The 22186-nt window shown below is 42.6% G+C and overlaps 1 protein-coding gene across 1 annotated transcript; it reads right to left on the bottom strand.

Annotated features, from left to right (window-relative positions):
• Window positions 1-479: 479 nt before the first annotated feature.
• On the bottom strand, window positions 480-21647 carry LCT (lactase; the record flags this gene model as incomplete). The annotated part of the gene is made up of 17 exons (XM_082483436.1): window positions 480-688; window positions 1438-1674; window positions 2585-2808; window positions 3863-3997; window positions 6735-6844; window positions 7227-7429; window positions 8154-8352; window positions 9425-9715; window positions 10169-10437; window positions 10769-12328; window positions 13318-13963; window positions 14352-15039; window positions 15824-15902; window positions 16549-16651; window positions 17637-17720; window positions 18969-19048; window positions 20984-21647. 17 exons carry the CDS (start codon window positions 21645-21647, stop codon window positions 480-482), a joined length of 5781 nt encoding a protein of 1926 aa, XP_082339562.1.
• Window positions 21648-22186: the final 539 nt, after the last annotated feature.

Here is a 22186-nt window from a genome sequence, read left to right as displayed (position 1 = left end):
CATAAAGGAAAGCAGAGGGAGGAAACAATCTGTGCAGCAGCTGCAATAGAACATTCAGTACATTCTCCTAGCCTAGTTCTCACCAGTATAGACACTAACTTGTCTTAAAAGCACTTAGAAGCAGTAGAGCTGCTAGGGGCTGCTCTTGGGTCCCTTGAAGAGACCTGCATCATCCAAGGGGAGATGATGAGGTGAGAACAGATTAAAGTTCAAGTTCAGAATCCTTACACAGATAGGAACAAGCAATTTAACTTTTGTCTTTTAAGAAATCAAATTAATAATGCCTGGGGAGAAAAGAGACGGTTACTGTAGAAAAAAAAAAATTCTTTCATATTTTAAAGTTGGTAAGCAAACAACAAAATGATGAAGAGTCATCTCTGAGGCAAGACACAGTTGCAGTAGTTTGAGCAGGTTTCTTTTCCTAGTGCTATAAGCTTTTTTTATAAAAAGCAAAATAAACACTTTAGCAAGTGGAAGCTTTACAGTTTATGAAGTTCCATGGGTAATCGCTTATGAGATCTCTTGGATAACTTTCCATATTTAAATGCAAGAAGAGCCAAGCCCAATGCTCCAACTGCAGAAAGAGCAAAAAGCACGTACAGTGCTATTTCTGCACTATGTGATGTTAAATCTAATCCCAGAAAGTGCACACTGTCAACTGGTTCTGGTGCGGTGGCCGTTGGTGTCACTGTCCATGGGAAAACAAAAAGAAAGTATTAGTAAACAGCTTGGGGGCAGCTCTGTCACACACGTGTGTGCACCACTGCTTCCTGCCTCGACAAGGCTTTACACATGGCGATTCAGTACTCTGGCAGTAGCTGTATTTCTTTGGGATCAGTGACTTACACAATTCTAGCTCAGAGTAAAGGCACAACTGAGGCTTATAGTGTAACTCCTGAGACTCCAGGAATGGCAAGTATTTTCAGGCAGCTGTGGACATCCCAAAAAGCTGATAAAAATGATTATTTAACAACCCATTACTAACAGTGGATGCTGTTCAGTGTACTCCTCTAGTTCAGAGAAAGTAAATGACAAAAGAACTGGTATTTCCAAAGCCTTATCCAAAACACAGATTCATATAAAGTATTAGAAAGTGTTTAGAAAAAATGTGGGGATCCTGAGTGCGTGTAGTTTGGAAGACATCTTAGGCAGTTCTGTTAAATTATTCCATTCTACTTTTTTCTGATTATTTGCTGCATTTTGGAAGTGGGCATGTATCGAGGTGCTATCACATAAAATTCAGTCATAGCTCTGGTTTTGCATGCAGAAGACTGTTCCACATCAGTGTCTTCACTGATGGTTAGCGTGCTATTGGAGCCCTTAAAAAGAATACTGCAGAAGATGGTGGTGTCTTTAAAGACTACAGATTATGGAAATATTTTGGGATTAAAATCAGATGTGCACACACACAAGGACAATTTATGCTGCATCGCTTACCTTCAGGTTCCAGGTCCAGACAGGGATGTGGGCCCGTTGCTGGGTCTGGAAACCCGTTGCAGTTTATGATCTGCGAGTAAAACCTGGCAGAGGCCTTGGGGTGCCGTGGCAAATTGGGGTCTGTGAAATTCACATGATATAACCCAAATCTTTCATCATAGCCCACTGCCCACTCAAAGTTGTCCATCAGTGTCCACGCGGTGTAGCCTCGCAGGTCAACACCATCGAGCACAACAGCTGTTACCAGGACCAGAGAGAACAGGTTAGTTTGCAGCCGGGTGACAGGAGGTGTCACCACTAGGCCAGTGGTGGCATGAAGATGCTCCAGGATGTTACAGAGCAGCTGAGTGGGGTGAGGTTATTGCCACTTCAGCCTCATTGGTTTCACCATCTCCCCATTCCCATCTCTCTTGCGTTGCCTTAGCTCAGTTGTTTTGAGGTAGTTCAGCTGCCAAGTTACAGCTAAGGAGTGACCAGGGTAGCTCAGTCAGCCTGCTGGTACTGGAAAGCACTTTTCTCTGCCTCAAAAATCAAAGCCTTTGTCTGATAAACAAAGGTTTAAGAACAAAGAAAAGCCATCAACATGCAAATGTTGCCTAAACAAGTGTTTATGGGGCCTTGTTGCTAAAAGGCAGTAAACGAGCACTTTCTGAACATCTGGCCAGCAGCTCCCAGTACATTAGAGAAGCAAACTGAAAAAGCCCTTCCCCGATGTTGCTTGACCATTACTATAATTAAAACCAGTTTGTGGTTTGTTTTTTCCCTCTTTTTTTTTAAGAAGATGCAGATTTCAGACACAGCAGGAGTCAAACTAGAAGTCAAAATAGGTATTCATCAAGTAGCAGTACCTTCTCTTGCCAGATGCAGCTACACAAGGAGGCTGCAGTACCCCTGCTGAACCCAGGGCTTGTTCTTCCTTCAATTCACCTTTCCCTGGCAAAGCCGTGGCTGTCCACGGACAGTTTCTGAGAACCCCAGAGGTGCTCAGAAATGGACACGGGGTAAACCCATGTGAGTGGGTAACTTGCAAGTGTGAGGGCAGTGGTCTTTCAGCTCTTCACAACTTGCTTTGCACACGTCAGTCTTGTGGTAAGACGCTGCTACTCTCTAGAGATTTGGAGAATCAGATTTAAATAATCATTCCTACCTTTCAGTGCTTCGTTAATGTAACTCCGATAGTAATGTGTTCGCCAGGTGTCATTGAAGTCTAAGGCTCCCCTTTCTGAGACCCCATTTTCAGTCACGTAGATGGGAGGGTCATTGTACTCCTCCTTTATCCATCTCAGGAGCTTTCGGAAACCAAAGGGTGTCACCTTTAGCCAGAAGGAACCAGAGTTGAGCCAGCTGCGGTCAGTTACTGAAGCTGCACCCCTGTGGAAGAGGACACAGTGATGAAGGGACCAGTCCCAAGTGCCTGCCACTGCGCCTGGCACTCCGTTGCCGCAGGACTGAGAAATACAGTGCCGGACTCTGCAGGAGACTGAACCAGAGGTGACGTTGTGGCAAGCTGGTGAAAGCACAGCAGGCTGAGGTGGCTCTGGTGCTCACAAGCCTCTAGAAAACACTTCTCATACTTCGCTTTTTATTCTGCATAAAAGACCTGTGGCTGAGGATGTGATGATGTTAGCTCCTCATCTTTGTCCTTTGACACCATTTGTACTGTTCAATGTATAATGCAGTGTTTGAGCACACAGAATTGCTGTTTACCCCTACTCCAGGGCTGAGCCCAGTGTCCTTCTACAGGGCTAAACGGCAGGGGCTGGGATGCAGCAGCAAAGGGACGTTTTAATAATTTTATATACTCTCTGTGGAAACGTTTCAGAAAACAGCCAACGTTCACCCCTGTGTGTGGTCCCACCATTATCTTAATTCTCATCAGAAAAACTAGTAAGCTCCTACTGTTCACCTTTTGAAGCTGGGGAAAGAAATTGGTATCTAAATAAAAATCTTGACTTATGTATACTTAGCCATGAAGTGATTTAGCTATTTAGGCTTTGAACTTATATTGGCCCAATGTGAGGGAACTAACAACTCTTTAACAGAAGATGGAGCGGTGTCCATAAACCAGGATAATCTAGCAGTTCAATATGCAGATCGGGGGCAGGAATAATACTGTTTATAGCCGATCCCAAACCATTGGGAGACTCACAAGTGCAGATCCTTTAGTAGATCCCCTGATTTTCTTTGTTTTGTTTTAAACTTTCATGTTTATCATCAGGTCTGTAAAAAAAGGGCTGTTGCTGGGCTTCTGTGAAAATAACAGTATCATCACAGATACTACTTGGGGTATTTTCCCTGTTATTGATTATAACAACTTAAAATATCTGTCTCATGGCTTTATTTGCTATCAGTTTACATTGCTCAGTTGGCCCAGGCTGCAGGTGCACATATTTTACTTGACCCGTAATTTATGTTCATCTCTTACCTATCAGAGTCATAGGACAGAACACCAGCAGGATAATTTACGTTGTATGTTAAAACTGTAGTATAATGATTTAGACCAAAGTAGTCATATGTGCCTTTAATTCTTTGCTTTTCACTTTCAGTAAATTCTGGAAGCCTGCAATAGAAAACAGAGAAAAACATAAACCCCTCAAAATGTCAGTCTTTTCAGGATTTCCCCTTCTTTTGCTCCCCAGTCACATTGTATAAACTCAACTAAGCTTTTGCTTGAATATGCAATTCATGCTGCCTGATCTAATGTTCTCCGAGAGAGGAACAGACATTCCACTGACCAGAAAAGAGACATCTGATGGCTAGAGGCCCTGCTCATGGCCAAACAAGAAGTTAGTGGTAGAAACAACCTCAGTGCAGAGCCGTTGCCGGGCTCTTGGGTCCACCAACCATTAAGTAACGCTTGTTCTGGAGCAGGAAACAGAACTAAAGACAAGGCTGCTATTTACCAGGTCTCTGTGTTTTATCTTGCTGTGCTTGAGCTCAAAAGTACTTCTAGTTAGAGCAGTCAGAAATTCTTTTGCCCTAAGTGCATCTGTGAAATGGACACATGACCTTTTTCCCTTTAGACATGGGTTTCTTCCCAACTGTAGGTTCCAAAAGGGTTAAGTTTGCACAGGGTCTGCCTTCACTGCCCCAGTTTGTTGAATATAACATTAAGGTGTCTAAAAGACCAAAGGAAAGGGGAAGGAAGATAGCTAACAGATGTATAAATGGAAAATACAGCTCAAGAACCTCAAACTACACTAAGCAACCCCTTTTTCTTCAAGTGCTTCTTCGTAAGCGTGTTCACGTAGGGCAAGAGGCTCTGATGCAAGGATATAAAGTGGCTATGAGCATGAGTCAGGACAGTGCTGATAAGAAATGTTGGAAGCAAATAAGCTCTAGAACAGGAAAAAAGAAAATCAAAGAAGGTGAATGTGGGGCACTTCTGGAATGGTGACTCGGGGACCTGCTCTACTCTTCAGCTGGGTGACCAAGGAGGGAGGTGGAACACAGTGGCTAAGGCCCCCAGTCATGAACAGATGCAAAGAGCACTGGAGATGTGCAACACAAAGCTGTCCTCGGTGGTAGTAAGACTTCACAGAGGTCCCTGCCTTAGAGAGTGGACGTGACAGCTTGCCTCATTGTTCCTTAGAAGACAGGAAAACAGTGTGTGCCCAGTCACAAATGCGGTGGGAGGAATCCATGACTACCAGTTCAGTTGTCATGTGCTCACCACATCTCTACGGAGACCCAGAGCTGCAGTGTTCATGGGCAACCTCTCTCAGCCCACCATCCTGCAAGAGCATGACTAGCTCTGACAGAGGGAAGCATGAAATGGTGCCTCCCAGCAGCCAGTGACATCCAGAGGGTCCTGTCCCTGCTCAGGGGAGCTGTCATGAGCCCCTTCAACATACACTGCACTCCTGCTTGCGCGCCCTAAAGGTGCAGGCAGCCGTCTGTGCTAAGATGGCTCGGAAGGGCTTCACAGCAGCAGGGGAGCAGGCATCAGCTACAAGAGGAGCCCGTCTTTGTGTGACAGCAGTAGTAGTACTTGGTAGGTCGTAGCAGAGGCTGATACAGGGTTGTCTCATAAACTCTGGCTTCTACACAGGAAACAATAAAAACTTCTGAGCTTTCTCCCTGAGAAACACACTCCATCCTTTGAACACACACCGTGTGTAACGCTGGTATCCCTGTACCAGTATACCACAAGCACAAAGGGAGGTACCATGATCCTTCTGGAGGAAGACAGGAAAACCCAGGAGAAACTGGTAACTAGGCTCTGTGTGTGGACTCTACCATTTAATCCCAAAGTGCTTGGCTCCCTTCAGAAGAGAGGCCTCCTCAGAGAAGAACATCCCCCTTTGGGATCTGCAGCCCTACACAGAGTAAGAAACGGAGTCAGGAACATCCAGGGTACCCTGGAGCAAGGAGTGAGGTTTCAGCTCTTTTAGCTAGAAGAGGGAGAAAATCCTCCTGTGAATTAGGTCCCTAGGCAGCCCCCGCTGAAAATGCAGGCAGTGCTCCTGGCAATTTGGTGATGCTTGAGAGCTTTCAGTCTCACACTGAGGACAGGACTTCTTCCCCAGACGGAGATGCTGAGACATATTATCTCATAAAGCAACACACAGCGACTTTGCTGTCTTATTAATGGCAGCAACCGCCAGAGAAGAAATAACGTGTCATAAAAAGTGCCTAAGAATGCAAGTGGTTTAGGCACGTATAAAGGCATAACTTGAATCTTGAAGAGACCTGCCATTGCTGCAGAGCACACCTGACTCTTCCACCATCTCCCTCATTTCAAAACAAGTGGGCTTTCACATTTTCAGAGGGGAATGATCAGGACTAGCCCCAGATCTAACGTACCCCATTAAATTGCTATTAAGTGAAGAGGGAACAAAGAGCTTTCCTTATACGTGCCTAGAAAGAGAGAAAAAGGAAAACCATTCATGGAGCACTGCTACCACAATAATGTTAGGCATAATAAATGCGAATGGAAAATAAGAAACATAATTCAGAGGGACCAATGAGTTCCCAGTGCTCGATTTCAGTACATAGTTTCAAGAAAAGTTAAAACACATGTACCATAGTCATCTGGTAAAGCACCGTGTCTAAGGCAGAGCGTTTACTGTATCACTCTGAGCTGCCAACTTACTACCCCAAAGACATGTTATGTGTAGATTTAGTTTGCAAGAGAGCTAAAGACAGGGAACAGGCAAAATGTATTCTGTGAGAATACAGTAAGACTTTTTTACAGTAACATTGCAATAGAATCACTGAAATTTAGCACTTCTGTCAAAAAAGCAGGTGTAAGCACAGCAAGTAGAACAAAAGCAGATATGTGCCTGGGCTCTTACCGGGACTTCTTGAGACCCTGAGCCAGACTGCGTTCCCGAATCCTTGTTTTCATCACTTCATTATAATCACCATTTTTGAAAATGGGATGAGCAAACCAACCTAGAAGAAACTAAGCCAGGAAACAAGGGAGAAGGATAAATCATGTATCAAACAAGAGATGTAACCATTTCTCTTTCATGTGCTGCTTTATAGGTAGTACCTGAATTTATAACAGAGGCATATGGAGATACCCAGGGATGCCCGTATAATGGCAGTAAGTTTAATAAGCTTATGTCACTACTACCATATTTTGTCTCATTTCTGTTGCATACTTCATCAGCCACCAGAAGAGGGTGATACATTTCCTTGCAGCGATACCTCTGGCTCACCTTTTTTTTTTTTTTCGTGAAATGCTGACCTGGGTTCTGGGCATCTCCAGCACCCAGAGAGGGGGTGCCACCATGAACAAACCCAGGAGCAGCAGAGAGACCTGTGGCAGGGTTCATCCATACCTGCAAGTACCGTCTGGCAGCATCGATGTCCTCCTGGTTGTGTGGGTTCCTTGGCTCTGCCCAGTCAGAGTTGATGGTGATAGAGATTAATCCTCCTTGTTTTGCCCGGTAGGTCTCATTGTAGACGTGCCAGGCTTCTGCATGGGCCTTTATTAAGTTATGCCCCACCATGTAGGGAGCTCGCCCTGGCCGAACGGAGATGCCTGCAGAGACAGTGACAGCACAGACAGTGGAGCAGTAGTTCCCAGCTTTCTCACTGGCTGCTTCCCAGGTTAACCCAACAGCCAGGACACCCAGAACTGCTCGCTAGTAAATGAACAAACGTGCAGCACCTGGTGTCCTTGGGCCCAGCCCTGGGCTTAGATTGCAGCTTCAGCAGAGACAGCTGAAGGCGCAGCTGCGGTGGGCAGGCTGTGCAGGACCCCACACTGCCTCGTCCTCCCCCTGCAGCAGGACATGGGCTGGTTCAGCTCTCTGCCCCGTGCAGGGCTGTCAGTCCAAGGAACAGGCTGCTGCTGCAAGTATGGAGAGCAGAAAACTGTGTGTTCAGGCCAGCTCCCATCCCTCCCCTTCCCCTGCTTCTGCCCTGCAGCTGAGCTTGGCCCTCCTCCAGCTCTAACCCTTCTTCGCAGTCCCTGGGGCTGGTCTGGAAATGGGGTCTGCTCCAGGCAGCAAGTGTAATCCAGAGGTTGCAGAGGAGGGGTGGATTGGAGGGGCAGAAGAAGGAGGATGGGTTTTGGAGGGGACAGGCAAAGAGAAAGAAGTACCTGTTCACCACACCACAGCAGTCCAAACCCCATTTATCCCCACCACACTGTCTTCCTTGCCCTACCTTTGCAAGCCCCTAGCATCTACCCTGCAGCAGCATAAAACAAAGTTGAGTCTACAGTGCTGTGAAGGCTCTGAGGTTATGCCCAGCAGTCTTACCTGGAGCAGCTGTGCCAACACCGTAGCCACAATATGCAGTGTTGTAGGGTTCATTGAGGGTTATCCAAAATTTCACTTTATGTCCCAGTCTCTGGAAAAGGAGCTCAGCATATTCCTTAAACCTCTGAACTATAGTATCATTCTCCCACCCACCAACGTTCTGCAGCGCCTGTGGGAGGTCCCAATGATAGAGGGTTACCTGTGGGGAAAGACAACAAGAGAAAGGACTCAACCAGTCACTCTTACTTTTGGAAATAAGGACAGTAACCCGGCCTTATTTATGAACATAAATATACTGTGCTTTGATCTGCAGCTACCTTTTCCTAATGGTGTTTGATTTTGTAGAGATCACTCATGTACTCAAATAAAATACCTTTTTGCCAGTGATGTTCAGTTTCTGTAGGACATGGGGAAATGACTCAAACTCTAGGGACTGCCTGCTGGTGAAGATGAAGCTTTTACCAAAAGCCACCACAACCTTGTGATAGCAAGAACTCATCAGTGAAGAAGTGCTGCATCTGCACTGACTCTCCAATGAAATACAGTCCAACAGAACACCTGTTTGGGCTGGTACATCCTTTGGACCAGTCTAGAGCAATGCCATGGAGGTACAGGTTTGCTCAGGCATGATCTGATGGTTGTGTAGATATTCCTGGGTTGTCCCCTGTATGGTATGCATGCACAGGTATGCAGCGTTTGGTGCAGCCATGTGCACTCTCTCCACATACCACATGGTTTGGGGAGCACAGGGACAGCCAGCAGTGGGGAAGCAACAGGCAGAAACGGAAAAAAGCTACATGTGCCCAAGTCTATAGGGACAGGTCAGATTCACTCAGCTGCCGAAAGAGCCGATTGACGTAGCGGTGAGGTCACTGTCCATTATATGTGATAAACCATGCTGATCAGTGGAGCTTCCTGACTCCTGGGAAAAGAATAATGTTACACCCATCTCCAAGAAAGGCAAGGAGGAGGATCCTGGGAATTACGAGTTGGTCGGCCTCACCTCAGTCTCTGGAAAGATCACTGAGTAAGTCCTTGTGGAATCCACTTCCAAGCACATGAGGTACAAGAAGGTAATTGGAAACAGCCAACAACAAGGTTAATTTGATCTTTCTGGGTAGCAATTTCTAACATATCACTATATTCCCAGTGTATTTGACTATGCAAAAAACATGTTTCCTTGCAAAACACAATGAAAGACAATTTCTCCATGAAGGAGGGCGTGGATGGAAACACACGTGCTCTGAGCTATAGTTACCGGATTTAGTTACCTGAGGCATAATGTTAGCTGCCAGCAGAGCATCGATAAGCCTTTCATAGTAGTTCAGTCCCATTTCATTGATGTATCTGGTGGTCCCATCTGGGAGAACACGGGACCAGGAGATTGAAAAGCGATAGTGAGACACCTTGAGGCTTTTCAGCATTTCCACATCCTCCTCAATCTTGTGGTAGCTGTCACAAGCTACATCTCCAGTGTCATCATTACTGATTTTCAAAGGAGTGTGAGAAAATTGGTCCCAAATGCTAAGTCCTTTTCCATCTGCTCTCCATCCTCCCTCAATCTGTAATTGAAGATGGGGGGGAATTGTTAGTAAACCCCAAATTTAGGTCTTGGCCTAGCAAAGATTTCAACATGCTAGTCTTTGTGGCTCCACGCAATATTTTGACTTATCAGCTTAAGACTAGAAATAGCAATGTTTTTGCTGTACCAAATTAGTAAGACCCCTTGAGCCTCCAGGCAAGACATATTAGCAAAGTACAATGTCACAAAACAGGCATTGTTTCAGTTCACCTGCTGCTCCCTGTTGACTGGCTCTTGTGAAGCCCATGCTGCTGTCTCAATTCCTATGGTATAACCATGCCCTCAAATATCTCCAAGTTCCTCCCTTTTACAGCAGTTATTATGCTAACCCCTCAATTACGGTAAAAACTAATGTTGCAGAAGCTGCAGGTGTCTCATCCAAAATGAATTAACTGTCCACAGATATTTTAAGAGTTCATCTCGGTTTCCTAACCTGATATGCTGCAGTTGCTACACTCCACCAAAAGTTCTTTGGAAACTCTCCATATAAAAATTCATCTTCTTTTGGTAATGGGATACCATTATTGCGGATGATTTCTGCATAGTACACAGCAGAACTCTTTGGGGTTCTTGGCCTGTTGAGATTGTCAAAATCAACCTGGTGCAATCCAAATCTTGGATCATAGCCATTCAGCCATTCGAAGTTATCCATAAAAGACCAAGCATTGTATCCTTTCAGATTAACTCCATCCAACTTGTAAGCTGAAAGACCAGAAACAAATGGAAAAGCATCAGTAGTATAATCGCACATTAAATAAACCACAAGAAACTCATATGCAAACATATACACACTTCTGGCTTCGTAAAGTTGGCACTGGTCAACTAAGATCATTAAGAGACTATTTGGAGGATACAAAGTACAAACGGTCATGCAAAGCGGATCATACAAAGAAACGCTATGCTTATATTATGTTCTGAATATTTAAAGACTGGTATCAATCACTTTTAAAAACTACTCTTTAGAGGAATAAAGTAGCCAGAAATCTAGAGAGGAGATACACAACACCAACAGAACAAAAGCAAACACTGGTACCTTTTAAAGCTTCATCAATATATGTTTTGTAGTAAAATATCCTGGTACTGTCGTCAATATCTGATTTGGTCTTTATCCCCACCCCATTCTCAATTACGTATATTGGGGGATTTCCATATTCTTCTTTGATCCAGTTCAGTAGCCTCCTCAGCCCCCAAGCCACAGCTCGATGGCCAGTAATAGCTGAGGAAGGCCAGGAGATGTCAACCTTTGTTAAAACTTCCTGGTCATACTCGTAAGAGAAGGGCCTCAACCGTGTCGTTGCATGGGTTACAATTTTGGAGGTGTAGGTGTTGAAGCAGAAAACATCTGCCGTGCCTCTGATGTATTCACGCTCCTCCGCTGTGAAAACCGGTAGGCGAGATGATGGCAGGTTCTGGAGTTCACTCCTGTTCCCAACTTTCCACTTCATAACTTCGGGGTAGTCTCCATTTTTGAAAATCGGGTGTGTGAACCACCCCACCAAAAACTGCAGGTACCTGTCTGCAGCTTCTATGTCCCTGGGGTCACTTGGTGTCTTCGGCTCAGCCCAGTCAATATTGGGACACAGAGCAATGACCCCTCGCTGACTCGCTCTGTATTTGTCATCATATGTGTGATAGACCCTAGCGTGAGCTTTCAGTAAGATGTGGGCAACCCGGTAGGGAGCACTGCCAGGGTCATTGACATTGGGTGGAAATTCCCCAGTGCCATAGCCAACCCAGGCAATGACTTGGGGTTCATTGAACGTAATCCAGAACTTCACCCTGTCCCCAAAGGTCTGGAAACAAAAGTCCGCAAAACTATCAAACAGGTCAATCAGCGTGCTGCTCTCCCAGCCACCAATGTCCTGGAGAGCTTGTGGCAGGTCCCAGTGGTAGAGAGTGACAATTGGAGTGATGTTGTTTGCAACCAGTCCATCAATGAGACGGTTATAGTAGTCAACTCCGTGGCTGTTTATTGAGTTGTTCCTTCCGCTGGGGAAAATTCGAGACCAGGACAAGGAGAAACGATAGTTCTTTACCCCTAAGGCTCTCAGCAGGTAAATATCTTCCTCCACCTTGTTGTAGCTATCACAAGCTATATCTCCAGTATCATTATTCTTTATATTCCCTGGGACATGGGTGAAGTTATCCCAAATGCTGGGTCCTTTGCCATCAGCATCCCAACCTCCTTCTATCTGGTAGGCAGAAGAAGACACACCCCATGTGAAGTCCTCTGGGAATGTCCCATAAAAGTATGTGTCCCTTTCAAAGTCTGTTTGAGATGAAAACTTATGCCAGACAACCTTTGCCTTGGAGGGAACTTCTGATGCTGGTAAATTTGGCAACTTTGATGGCATGGGTAGGTCAAACACCACTGGCGTAGAAACTCTGTCCAAGACTTTGGATGGGAAACCATTTTTTTCAATAACACTGGAATAGAAATAAGCAGATGCCTTGGGAGTCCTTGGTCTGTTACTATCTTCAAAATTCACATGATGTAGCCCAAATTTTAGGCTGTACCCCTCTGGGCCTTCAAAGCCATCAACCAGGGATCGAGCAATATATGACCGAACATCAACTGCGTCTAGTTTTACCGCTGTTACAGAAACAGTACAAGACACTGTTATTCATTTGAACATTTTCTGAACACAGCATAGCATAACGTAAGCACCACAACTGGGGGTAACAATGTGATAAGCCAAACGCCTATGAATGTTGATGGAGTCTTTTAGGCAACCTCCCACCCAAAGCACTTAAGAGTATCTGGCAAGTAAAGCAGTCAGCACTGTAACGGGAGCTGGTCAAATGCTTAGTGATAAAAATGCATGAGAAAAGAAATAATAGTCAAGACATATTTGAGTACAGGACACTTGTGCCACTGGTATCCCTTTCTCTGTGTTCTTGTTTTCAAGCACAATTCATCAGCTTAGGTATATGGTGATACACTGATCACCAACAAATTTAATGCAGCATATTTAATAAAGTTTTTCTGACAGTATTGATTTGTGTATCTCAAGACAGTATCGGTCAAATCTCTATTTGAAATCTCAAATCTCTATACCTGCCCAGAACTTCAGTCTCTAATATTATTTTTATAGCAATTGATAAGCAGTTTGCAAAGATACAAGCATACCTTGACCCTTGCCCAAAACGATTGAGATGATACAAATATCTCCTTAAAAATTCTAACCTGAAATTGTACAGATTGCTGTCAGTTAGATCTGCTTAATCAGTAAAGACATTGTTCAGTCCTGATCTATGTAGGCAAGAGCCTGTCTGCAGTCAAACCATCTTCCGGGAAACTGAATTATAAAAAAACACTGTTCTCACTGAGGGACTGACATTAAGGTCTAGGTTCCATTAGTCCATGTATATGAAAAATCTATTCCCATATCTAAAAAAAACAGAGACTTCCATATCTGGACACCAGATAGGCTGATGTATGTGAAGTCACACTTCATATACAATAGGCAGCTGACCTCATATCACTATGCACGTGATGACGTTCTAAAGCTAACCGCCGTGGAAGAGATAGAATAACTAGTTGCCATTATTAAAAAATAAATAATTTAAATTTCTCCATACCTTTTAGAACCTCATTGATGTATTGACGTAAATAATCCACTCTCAGAGTATCATTAATAAGATCCCCTGTGTCTTCTGTTGGCATACCATTTCCTGCTATGTAAATTGGGATCTTTGTGCCTGTATATGCCTGGGAGACAAACTTCAGCAGCCTTCTTAATCCCCAAGGGACCACATGGATCCAAGAAGAGGCTGCCTGTGGCCAAGAAGGATCTATATACAAGGAGAAGTTACCAATGCCCTCGTAGCTTGGTGTGCAGGTCCTATTAGTCACAGCACTGACCAGGCGGGAAGTGTAATGGGAAAGACCAAAAAAATCTGCAGTCCCTTTCACCCAGGACTTCTCCTCTTCTGTAAACAGAGGCAGCTGTGCAACTGTTGTGGAGCACTGCTGGTTTACTTCCTCGATCTGAGCCTTCAGGATATCTGGGTAATCACCATTAACAAATATAGGGTGAGCAAACCAGCCAAGCATGAACTGGAGGTACCTCTCAGATGCCCTCAAATCCTCAAAGCTGGTTGGATTCTTGGGTTCAGCCCAATCTGAGTTCAGCACCAGCCCCACCTTTCCCTGTTGCTGAGAGCGGTATTTGTCATTATACAGGTGCCAGACCTTGGCATGAGCCTTGAGTATTGTGTGAGCCACCTAGGGGCAGAAAGCAGAGGAATATGTGACACACTGCTTTGCACAGGAACACTTAAGCGTTGAGATTATTGCTATGTGAGAATGTTGTCTCCATCCAAAAAAAGAAACATTGACAAAACAAATAATCATGGCAAGAGAGTGCAGTAGGTTTTGGAATAAGCGGAAGAATCTGGCTATCCATCAACACCAGCCTTCAGGATAGAAAAATAAAATGAAAACATCTAGCATCCATTAACTAAACCATTTTTTGCAAGTATCATAAATCCAACAAGCAAATAGTTGTCTCAGAGGCCACATTAGGCTTGAACATAGTTATAGAACAGAACCATCAGAGGAAAAAAACACAACAATGGCCACTGCAGGATCCTAGTTATTCTTGTGTTCCTACCTTGTAAGATGCTACTCCGGGATCAGTGATTCCTGGAGGATGCTCTCCGGTGCCATAGCCAGCATAGCTGATAACCCAAGGCTCATGGAAAGTAATCCAGAACTTGATCCGATCCCCGAAAGTGGAAAAGCAGAAGTCTGCATAGTTTACAAAAGCATCTATGATACTGTCATTCTGCCAGCCACCAAGAACCTGAAGAGCTTGTGGGAGGTCCCAGTGGAACAGAGTCACCATGGGCTCAATATTAGAGTCTAGCAACCGGTTAATTAATTGGCTGTAATAATCAACACCCTTGGAGTTGATGGTCTTGTTAGTGCCAGCAGGGAAAATTCTAGGCCAGGATACAGAAAATTTGTACAGTTGAGGATGAAGACCCCTAAGTAGGTAAACATCATAGCTGGTTTTATAGTAGCTGTCGGATGCCACGTCTGCTGTTTGGTTCATGTAGACATGACCTGCATGCCCAAACTGATCCCAGATGCTCTCTCCTTTCCCATCCTCTGCCCAAGCTCCTTCAATGTTAAAGGCACCTGTGGATGTGCCCCAGAGAAAACCACTTGGGAAAGTATCTTGCAGAAAAGAATCCCTCTCCAATTCAGACTGTTTAGCAAACATTTCCCTAACTGTTTGATAGCAGGAGCGAGGGGCATGAACAGCATCTGGATTCTCCTGTAGAGTATATGTTTTGCTGGAAATAGAATAAAAAGTAGTTAAAATCTCCAAGGTGGATGCTAGTGCCACAAAACTTGCAAACACAGAGGATAAAAGAATCATTTGCTTCCTATTCAGCTTACATAAGCCACTTAGGGTATAGTTCCTTTTGCCATCTGATCAATCCAACCTGCTGCCATCCAGCTAGCAGATGAAGGTGGAGTGCAACAAACTGACTGCAGAGCAGCTCAAGAGCTGTATGTCTAATGCATTTCTTTGCAGGTACAGTCTCACAATTCAGTACAGCTATGTCAAAGGTGCAAACAAAATCCTTGCAGTGTGTAGCAATTTCACATGCTAAAACCACTCTCATGAATTTCCGTGGGATAAGCCAAAACTCATCAATCCTGCTTCTGTAATCCTTAGCATCTCCTTGCAAAATGAAATCTGTAGGCACAATTGGCTTCTCTTCTAGGGAAGTCTCTATTTTATTTTATTTTATTTTATTTTACTTATTCATTTTTAACTGTTTTGCTCTTGAAAAGAACAGAAGCCTTGGAGAATCTACTTGTTGCTATTGGCTTGAGGGTGCAATCTGGGTAACCAAGGATGAGAGAGAGGATTACATTGCCTGTAACAGTAGGATAGAGGATTGCCTGTAATAGCAAGAGACTGGTCTCAGCAGAAAGGCATTCCTTGCCAGTCCTTTCAGCAACGAACAGCAGACTTTACCACTAAAACTGTCTTGTGCCTGCCTGCACATAGGTTTCTAGAGGACACCATTTTATTACAGTATCTGATTTAAGGGACAAAAACCGTACCTTAAAACATGAGATGATGAGAAGTCCAGGAATTCATTAACATCATACCCAATCATACGCGTCTCTTCTTTATTAATAGCTGAAAACAAACAAATGCTAAGTGATGGACTCAGTCACAACACAGATGCCACGGACTGCATGACACTACTTGTACATACAATTACACCTTTAGAAACAAGGTGCTTTTCATAACAGCTATTTTTCTCAGATCAAATATGTTGGGTTTTAATTAGATATTTATAATTTCATGTTAAAAATTATAGAATCATAGAATCATTTAGATTGGAAAAGACCTTGAAGATCATAGAGTCCAACCGTTAACCTAGCACTGCCAAGTCTACCACTAAACCTTGTCCATAAGCGCCACATCTACATGTCTTTTAAATACCTCCAGGGATGGCCACTCAACCACTTCTCTGGGCAGCCTGTTCCAATGCTTGATAACACTTTCAGTGAAGAAATTTTTCCCAATATCCAATTGAAACCTCCGCTGGCACAACTTGAGGCTGATGAAAATGATAAGAAGCTTTGGGGTATATTTCCTGCTTCCCCTCCCTCAACACTCATCATCCACCCTAAATTTTCCAAGAAGGCTACGAAAGAAACCGAAAAGTTATTTCATCTAATAGCAGAGGTCTGGACTGGACAATTTTGAATTTACTCTATAATTTGCCATGCAGAGCTTAGCTAAAAAACTCTCTTCCTTCTTGAAATATGTCACTCACCTGTGACAATGGCAGCTACTGATATGAAAGGATTCTCTTCCGTGGAACCACAATCAAGGAACTTTAGACTAAAAATCAAGATGTCTATGTCCTTCCAGACATTCTGCAAAACCAGAAGTCAGAGACTTGTATGAAAAGCAGCACCAGCCCACTAATAAAACCATACTCTTGGCATTTGTTGCTTTTAACACAGAATAGGAAATACCTAGAAGACTGAGAATCGGTGATAAAGTTGTTCAAAGTTAAATTCATAAATTGACACAGTAGGCATTAAATACCACCCACTATTTTTCTCTGATCCAAAAAAAGCCCAATGCAAATCAAAGCAGAAACCCTAGAAACTTTCAGTGTTCAACCTCTCACTGAAAAAGCACAAGGAATTATGTCCTTTTTTGCAAGTTTACTTGGTAAGGATTTGTTGCCACAAATGTTTGACCCGCTTCAAATTTTTAGGTTAATTGAAGCATGCTGAGACCCTAAAGGGAATGAGTCATATGGGTAGCTCCTTATTCTGCTATTCAGTTGCTTGATGACTCTCGTCTTATGTATTTTAAGAATGCAATTCACTACCAGAGGTTTAATATCAGATACTAGCCTATAGCATCACTGACATTGTTGCTGGCATGTGATCTAATCCTTTCACAAATTCATCCTCATTAACATTTCTAGCACTGCCTCTACTGATGAGGAGTTGCAAAATTTGGTAGTACCATTGCAGGACCCATGCTAGAATAAAATAGTGTCTTTTCGTGCAAGGGTATTAGCCTGACAGCTTATCAAAGACTTAACATGTGAAAGAGAAGGTTTTTCAGTCCTGGACAAAATAATTATGCCATTCCAGTTGTTAATACATCAATAATGAGCACTGACCAAGATGAACCTTTCCAGCACTTTCGAACACCTGTTTTTAAGTCAGAATAACAACAGAGAAGTAAGTGAGCAGTATGCAGCTGTTTCCTAGTGTAGCTGTTGTCTGAGCTCTACAGTGAATCAGAACTGTTTAGACATGCATGAAGAAACATGAAATTCCCCTTCTATTTATGGTCTGTTGTCTGCTGCTATAATTTTAACACTGTGCATAATGTTACCTGGAATACACTCAATTTCTTGTAGAAATCTGTTTCATTTCCGCAACAGTACTGAAGGCTGAGAGACAGAAAGTCTACTGAATCCTGGAAACAAGAAAAAGAAAAGAATTATCCTGGATGCAAAATGTATTTTTTGCAGGTATTACATTAAAAATATGTAAAGTTGTAAAATGTTTGATGCAGATACATTGCTGGAGTAAGAAAGCATACAGCTATATGGGACACGTGGACTGGATACTGTATGGGAAGATGCATTTTGTATCTCTCCTTCTAAACAAAGTAAAATTTAAACAGCTAAATTAGATTCTAGGAGTGTTTTATGAATTTTATATTAAGGTTTACAGATGATTTTTTAATTAGTAAGACTGAAGAAATCTATGATTAATCAGACAGAGAAACCTTTGCAACTATGTGATTCAGGTAGGCCTTATCAATAATCCTTTGGGGAAAGGTCACTTCAGAAATCTTTAATCATTCCAAAGTACAAGCGCTATTCCCCTAGAAGTTATCATGTTCAAGGGAATAGATCATATTCTTTTATTAAACCAGCTGCTAAAGTTGGAAAGAAGCTGATAAGCTTTCAGTTTATTTTTCAGACCAGGTTTTTTTCTAGTCTAGTGAGCTCATTTAATAAAACATCTTTCCCCTCCCTACAAACCACACCTTGCTTATATCCTTGAAGTGTCATGCCTACAATATTCCTTACCCTATTACTAAATTTGGAAGGTTTGTGAATACAAGCAAAAAACCTGCACTGTCATTTGTTCACTACACCCTACATCAACAACCTCTAGGTGAAGACTACTAATACAGCATTTGGTCTTTACAGAAATTATGTCATTGTCTTTGTAGAGATTATGTTCTCCTCATGTTGTGCCATCCCTGTGCAACTAGGTCGCTTTTAGCACAGCTCCATCTGTGTTTTAACTATTATAATAAGCAGATTTTTTAAATAGCAGTTATTTAAAATAAAGTATCTATTTCTTTGGTGGTGCATTAAGTAGACTTGCAAAGAAAATAACAATGGGCACACTTTTTGCAGACGCCTTGTCATTTAAGCATGTATATTGCTAAAATTGCCAATTATGAGATCAAATGTGTCTCCATACATCTTAATCAGTGCTTACTAGCCAGGAAATGATGCTGAAGTAGTTTTTAAAATCAACGAGCTTCACACAATCAAACTAATCAAATAAATAAAATGTACCAAATTGGTGAATTTGTTAAAATTTTATATAACTTGCAATATGTCACTTGATCCTGTATATAAAAATCAAGTTAAATGAAATCAAATTTATATAATTTTGGAAATAATTTCTATTAAGGAGTTACCTGAAGAGAAGCTGAAAGAAATTCTGATGAAGCACTATCCAAGATATGACCCATTCCTAAAGCAACGGACAGTTTTCCACCTTGAAAAAAAAAAAAAGAGGCAGTCTATTAGTAGTGTGCTAAGGACAAACAAAAAATTTCAGTTCACTTCCATTTTTTTAAAATCAGTTGAAAATTTTTGAAGATCTGTATCATCAGACAGACCCTAGGTAGCTGATTTCAGAATACCCACTACAATTTCAATGAAGAGTTGAAGGTAGAAATTCAAAGATGGAGTTCAAGAAGTCTTTGTCAATATATCTTGTGTTATCGTGACGGCTCAAAACCATTTTAGCGTTGTTGCTTGCAGGAAGGCGGATCTGAATACAGCTATCTATCTAGTGGGTGTCCTTCCACTCCATGCATAATTATAAGTAACTTCTTTAATTTTCATGCTTTTGTGGTGGTTCTACAGTGGTTATTTTTTTTTAATCCCTTCTGTGCTGGATGCTGCTGAGCTGCTGGGAAGCTGGGAATCTGGGCGGACAGGCTACATATAAGGGAAGCTGGGCAGCTTCTACAGTGTGAATTGTACTGCAAAGTATTTCTGACAAATGCAGGAATTGAAAACAAATAAATTAATTAAAAATTTGAAAAAACAGGACTCGCCCAGCTCCACCGGTTGTCTGCCTGGAACAGATAAATTCCAAGCCCAAAGGCAGCAGAGCCAAGAGGACAGCTGCTTAGAAAATCCTGGGTGCCCATCATAGAACAGGTGAAGTTCTCTTGCTCTGTGTAACACGGGTAGAGTTAAGATTTAATTACTTAAAAATCCCAGTGTCTGCAATGTGGCAAGTCAAACAAAGGACTTTGCAGACTTCATCACGCTATTATTAAGTCTCAGCAGACTTCTTGTGCCTTGTTTCTTCATGGTTTGAAGTACATTTCAGGAAGTTTTTAGTCTTTCCTCTATGAGTCAGGACAAGATACACAAAAATACATCTACAAAACAGCTTGACTATTATAGCTTTGTCATTGTACACAGCAAAAAAAAAAAGAGACTGTATTTGAGTAACTTTGAAGCATTTTTAACTGATAATCTATTTTCATTTTAAGCTAAAAAGTAAATATTTTGTTTCATGTTGGTTTATTTAACTGTTTAAAGTTAAATAAAATAATTTCACTTCAATTAAATGAGAAATGTCATTTTAAACCACAATCTGTTTTGTTTAAGTGGATTTTGTCAATACGTTTTCAAGGATTTCCACCTTTTGGGTGGAAAGCTGATAGTTGAATTTGATGTGATTCTTCAGCTAGATCTGGACCTCCAAAGCTGTATGCCTTGGGAACACATCATGCCTTAATGAAAAAGCCCACACCCATCGTACATAAGAGATGATAGCACAGCCACTGACTGATGGCATGATCTTCCTCTCTTAATTGAAATAACAGCAATTGCAACCCCAGTTTTCAATGACATTGAAAGGTGTAATAAGGCTTTCAAAATGAGATGACTGCACAGGAATCAAAGATTCTTAAGTCTCAGTCCCACTTTTATTATAGAACACATTTAAAGTTTTGTATATGAACAGTATTAGACTACAGTTCATCAGGGGCATCTGCTCATCTTTAAATTAAGAGCACATGGACAACAGGCCTTAGAGAAAAAGCATATAGAGATATTACAACGTTTGGTTTTGAAGTACTAGTTTCTGCTGCTCAAATTAACCAGAGGCTATTTAATACTTTCCTGATGCTTGAAAGATTAAATATAAATACACACACATACACATATATATTATCCCCAACTTTTTTGGCTATCATTTCAAGTAAAATGCAACTACTAGTAAATTATTAAACAATTATCAAAATAAGCGCTTTGAAGGAACCTGTTACTCAAGGATTTCTATGTAATTCTGAGAGCACTGACAGCATATTCACAGAAGAGATTGCACGGAGCATTTGCCATTTAATCCCATCACAAAATATTTGTGAAAAAGTCATGTAAAAAAATTCCCTGTCCCCATTCTCCTTACTTGCCAGCGAATATTTCTTGTGGTAGATGGTGTAAGCTCTTTCATGAGCAGCAGCTAGGGCCTGGGCTCGGTGCTGGGGATCGTCGTAAGGCAGACTTTTAAGGACCTCTGGCAGGTCACTGAAGGTGAGCCACACATCGACCAGGGACCCAAAAACACGGAAGCTGAACTCTGCATATTCCACAAAAAGGTCAGCAAAAACATTGGCTTTCTGACCCATGGCCTGCACGACCACAGTGCTAGGGACACGCTGGTGATGCAGAACTACCACCGGCCTGAGGTCTGCAGCAACCAGGGTCTTGAGCAGCTCCTGGTAACACTGCACTTGAGCTTCATCTGGCTTCCTGGCATCCCCCTTCGGAAGAATACGTGCCCATGGCAGGAAGACTTTGTAATGCGTCACCCCCATCTCACGAAGGTGGGAGAAGTACTGGGGCAGCTCAGAAACCACAAGATCTTGTTGGCACACGTAATCATGGTCTTCAGCCACCGCAGGGCCCTGATCTTCCTTGGGTAGGACTTGGTTCTGTAGATGCCATCGATTTACTAACTCGCTGGATAGAGGTCCAGCAATGGCAATGAAGTTCTGAGCAAATTCCTCATCTATCCCAAGGCTGGGAGAGACTAACAGAAAGAAGATGACTGTCTTACACACCAGCTTCATTTCTGGACCTGCTTCAGAAACAGTTATTCCACACTACTTATATTACAGTAGAAGTAATATTTAACTGGAATTACCGATTACACAGCTAAACGTTCCCAGAACTAGCTGACACCGGAGTGATAACAAATCAGGACTTCCAATTAATAGATGAGCGAACAAATAGGCGAATACAAAACCCACTGTGAAACAATTAGTTGGAGAAAGGTCATGTGGAATCATTTTCTGAGACGCCCAGGTTCCCCTTTATGCTTGAACATCAATTGACATTTGCTGATACTGCCTCCATTTCAGAGGAAGATAAAATAAGTAGACAGTACTTTTCATCTCTTCTTGGCCTTTTTTGGCCAAAGAGGAATCCCAGGACAGCTCTGGATACAGAAAATAGCAAGAGCAGAGTTATCTGCATTGCTGGGGCTTGGTGCCACTATGGCTCAGGGTGGGCAGGCCAGCAAGAGGCATGTTTGCACTCTAATTCTTGCGTGCATAAAGGAAATCTGAGACATGGCATCTTATCCTCTTGAAAAATGTGTCCTTGTGCC

The sequence above is a fragment of the Vanellus vanellus genome (assembly GCF_965231255.1).
Source record: "Vanellus vanellus genome assembly, chromosome: 5".
Classification (NCBI taxonomy): Eukaryota; Metazoa; Chordata; class Aves; order Charadriiformes; family Charadriidae; genus Vanellus; species Vanellus vanellus.
Note: the sequence above shows the minus strand (reverse complement) of the source record. Positions and strands in the feature narration are given on the sequence as shown.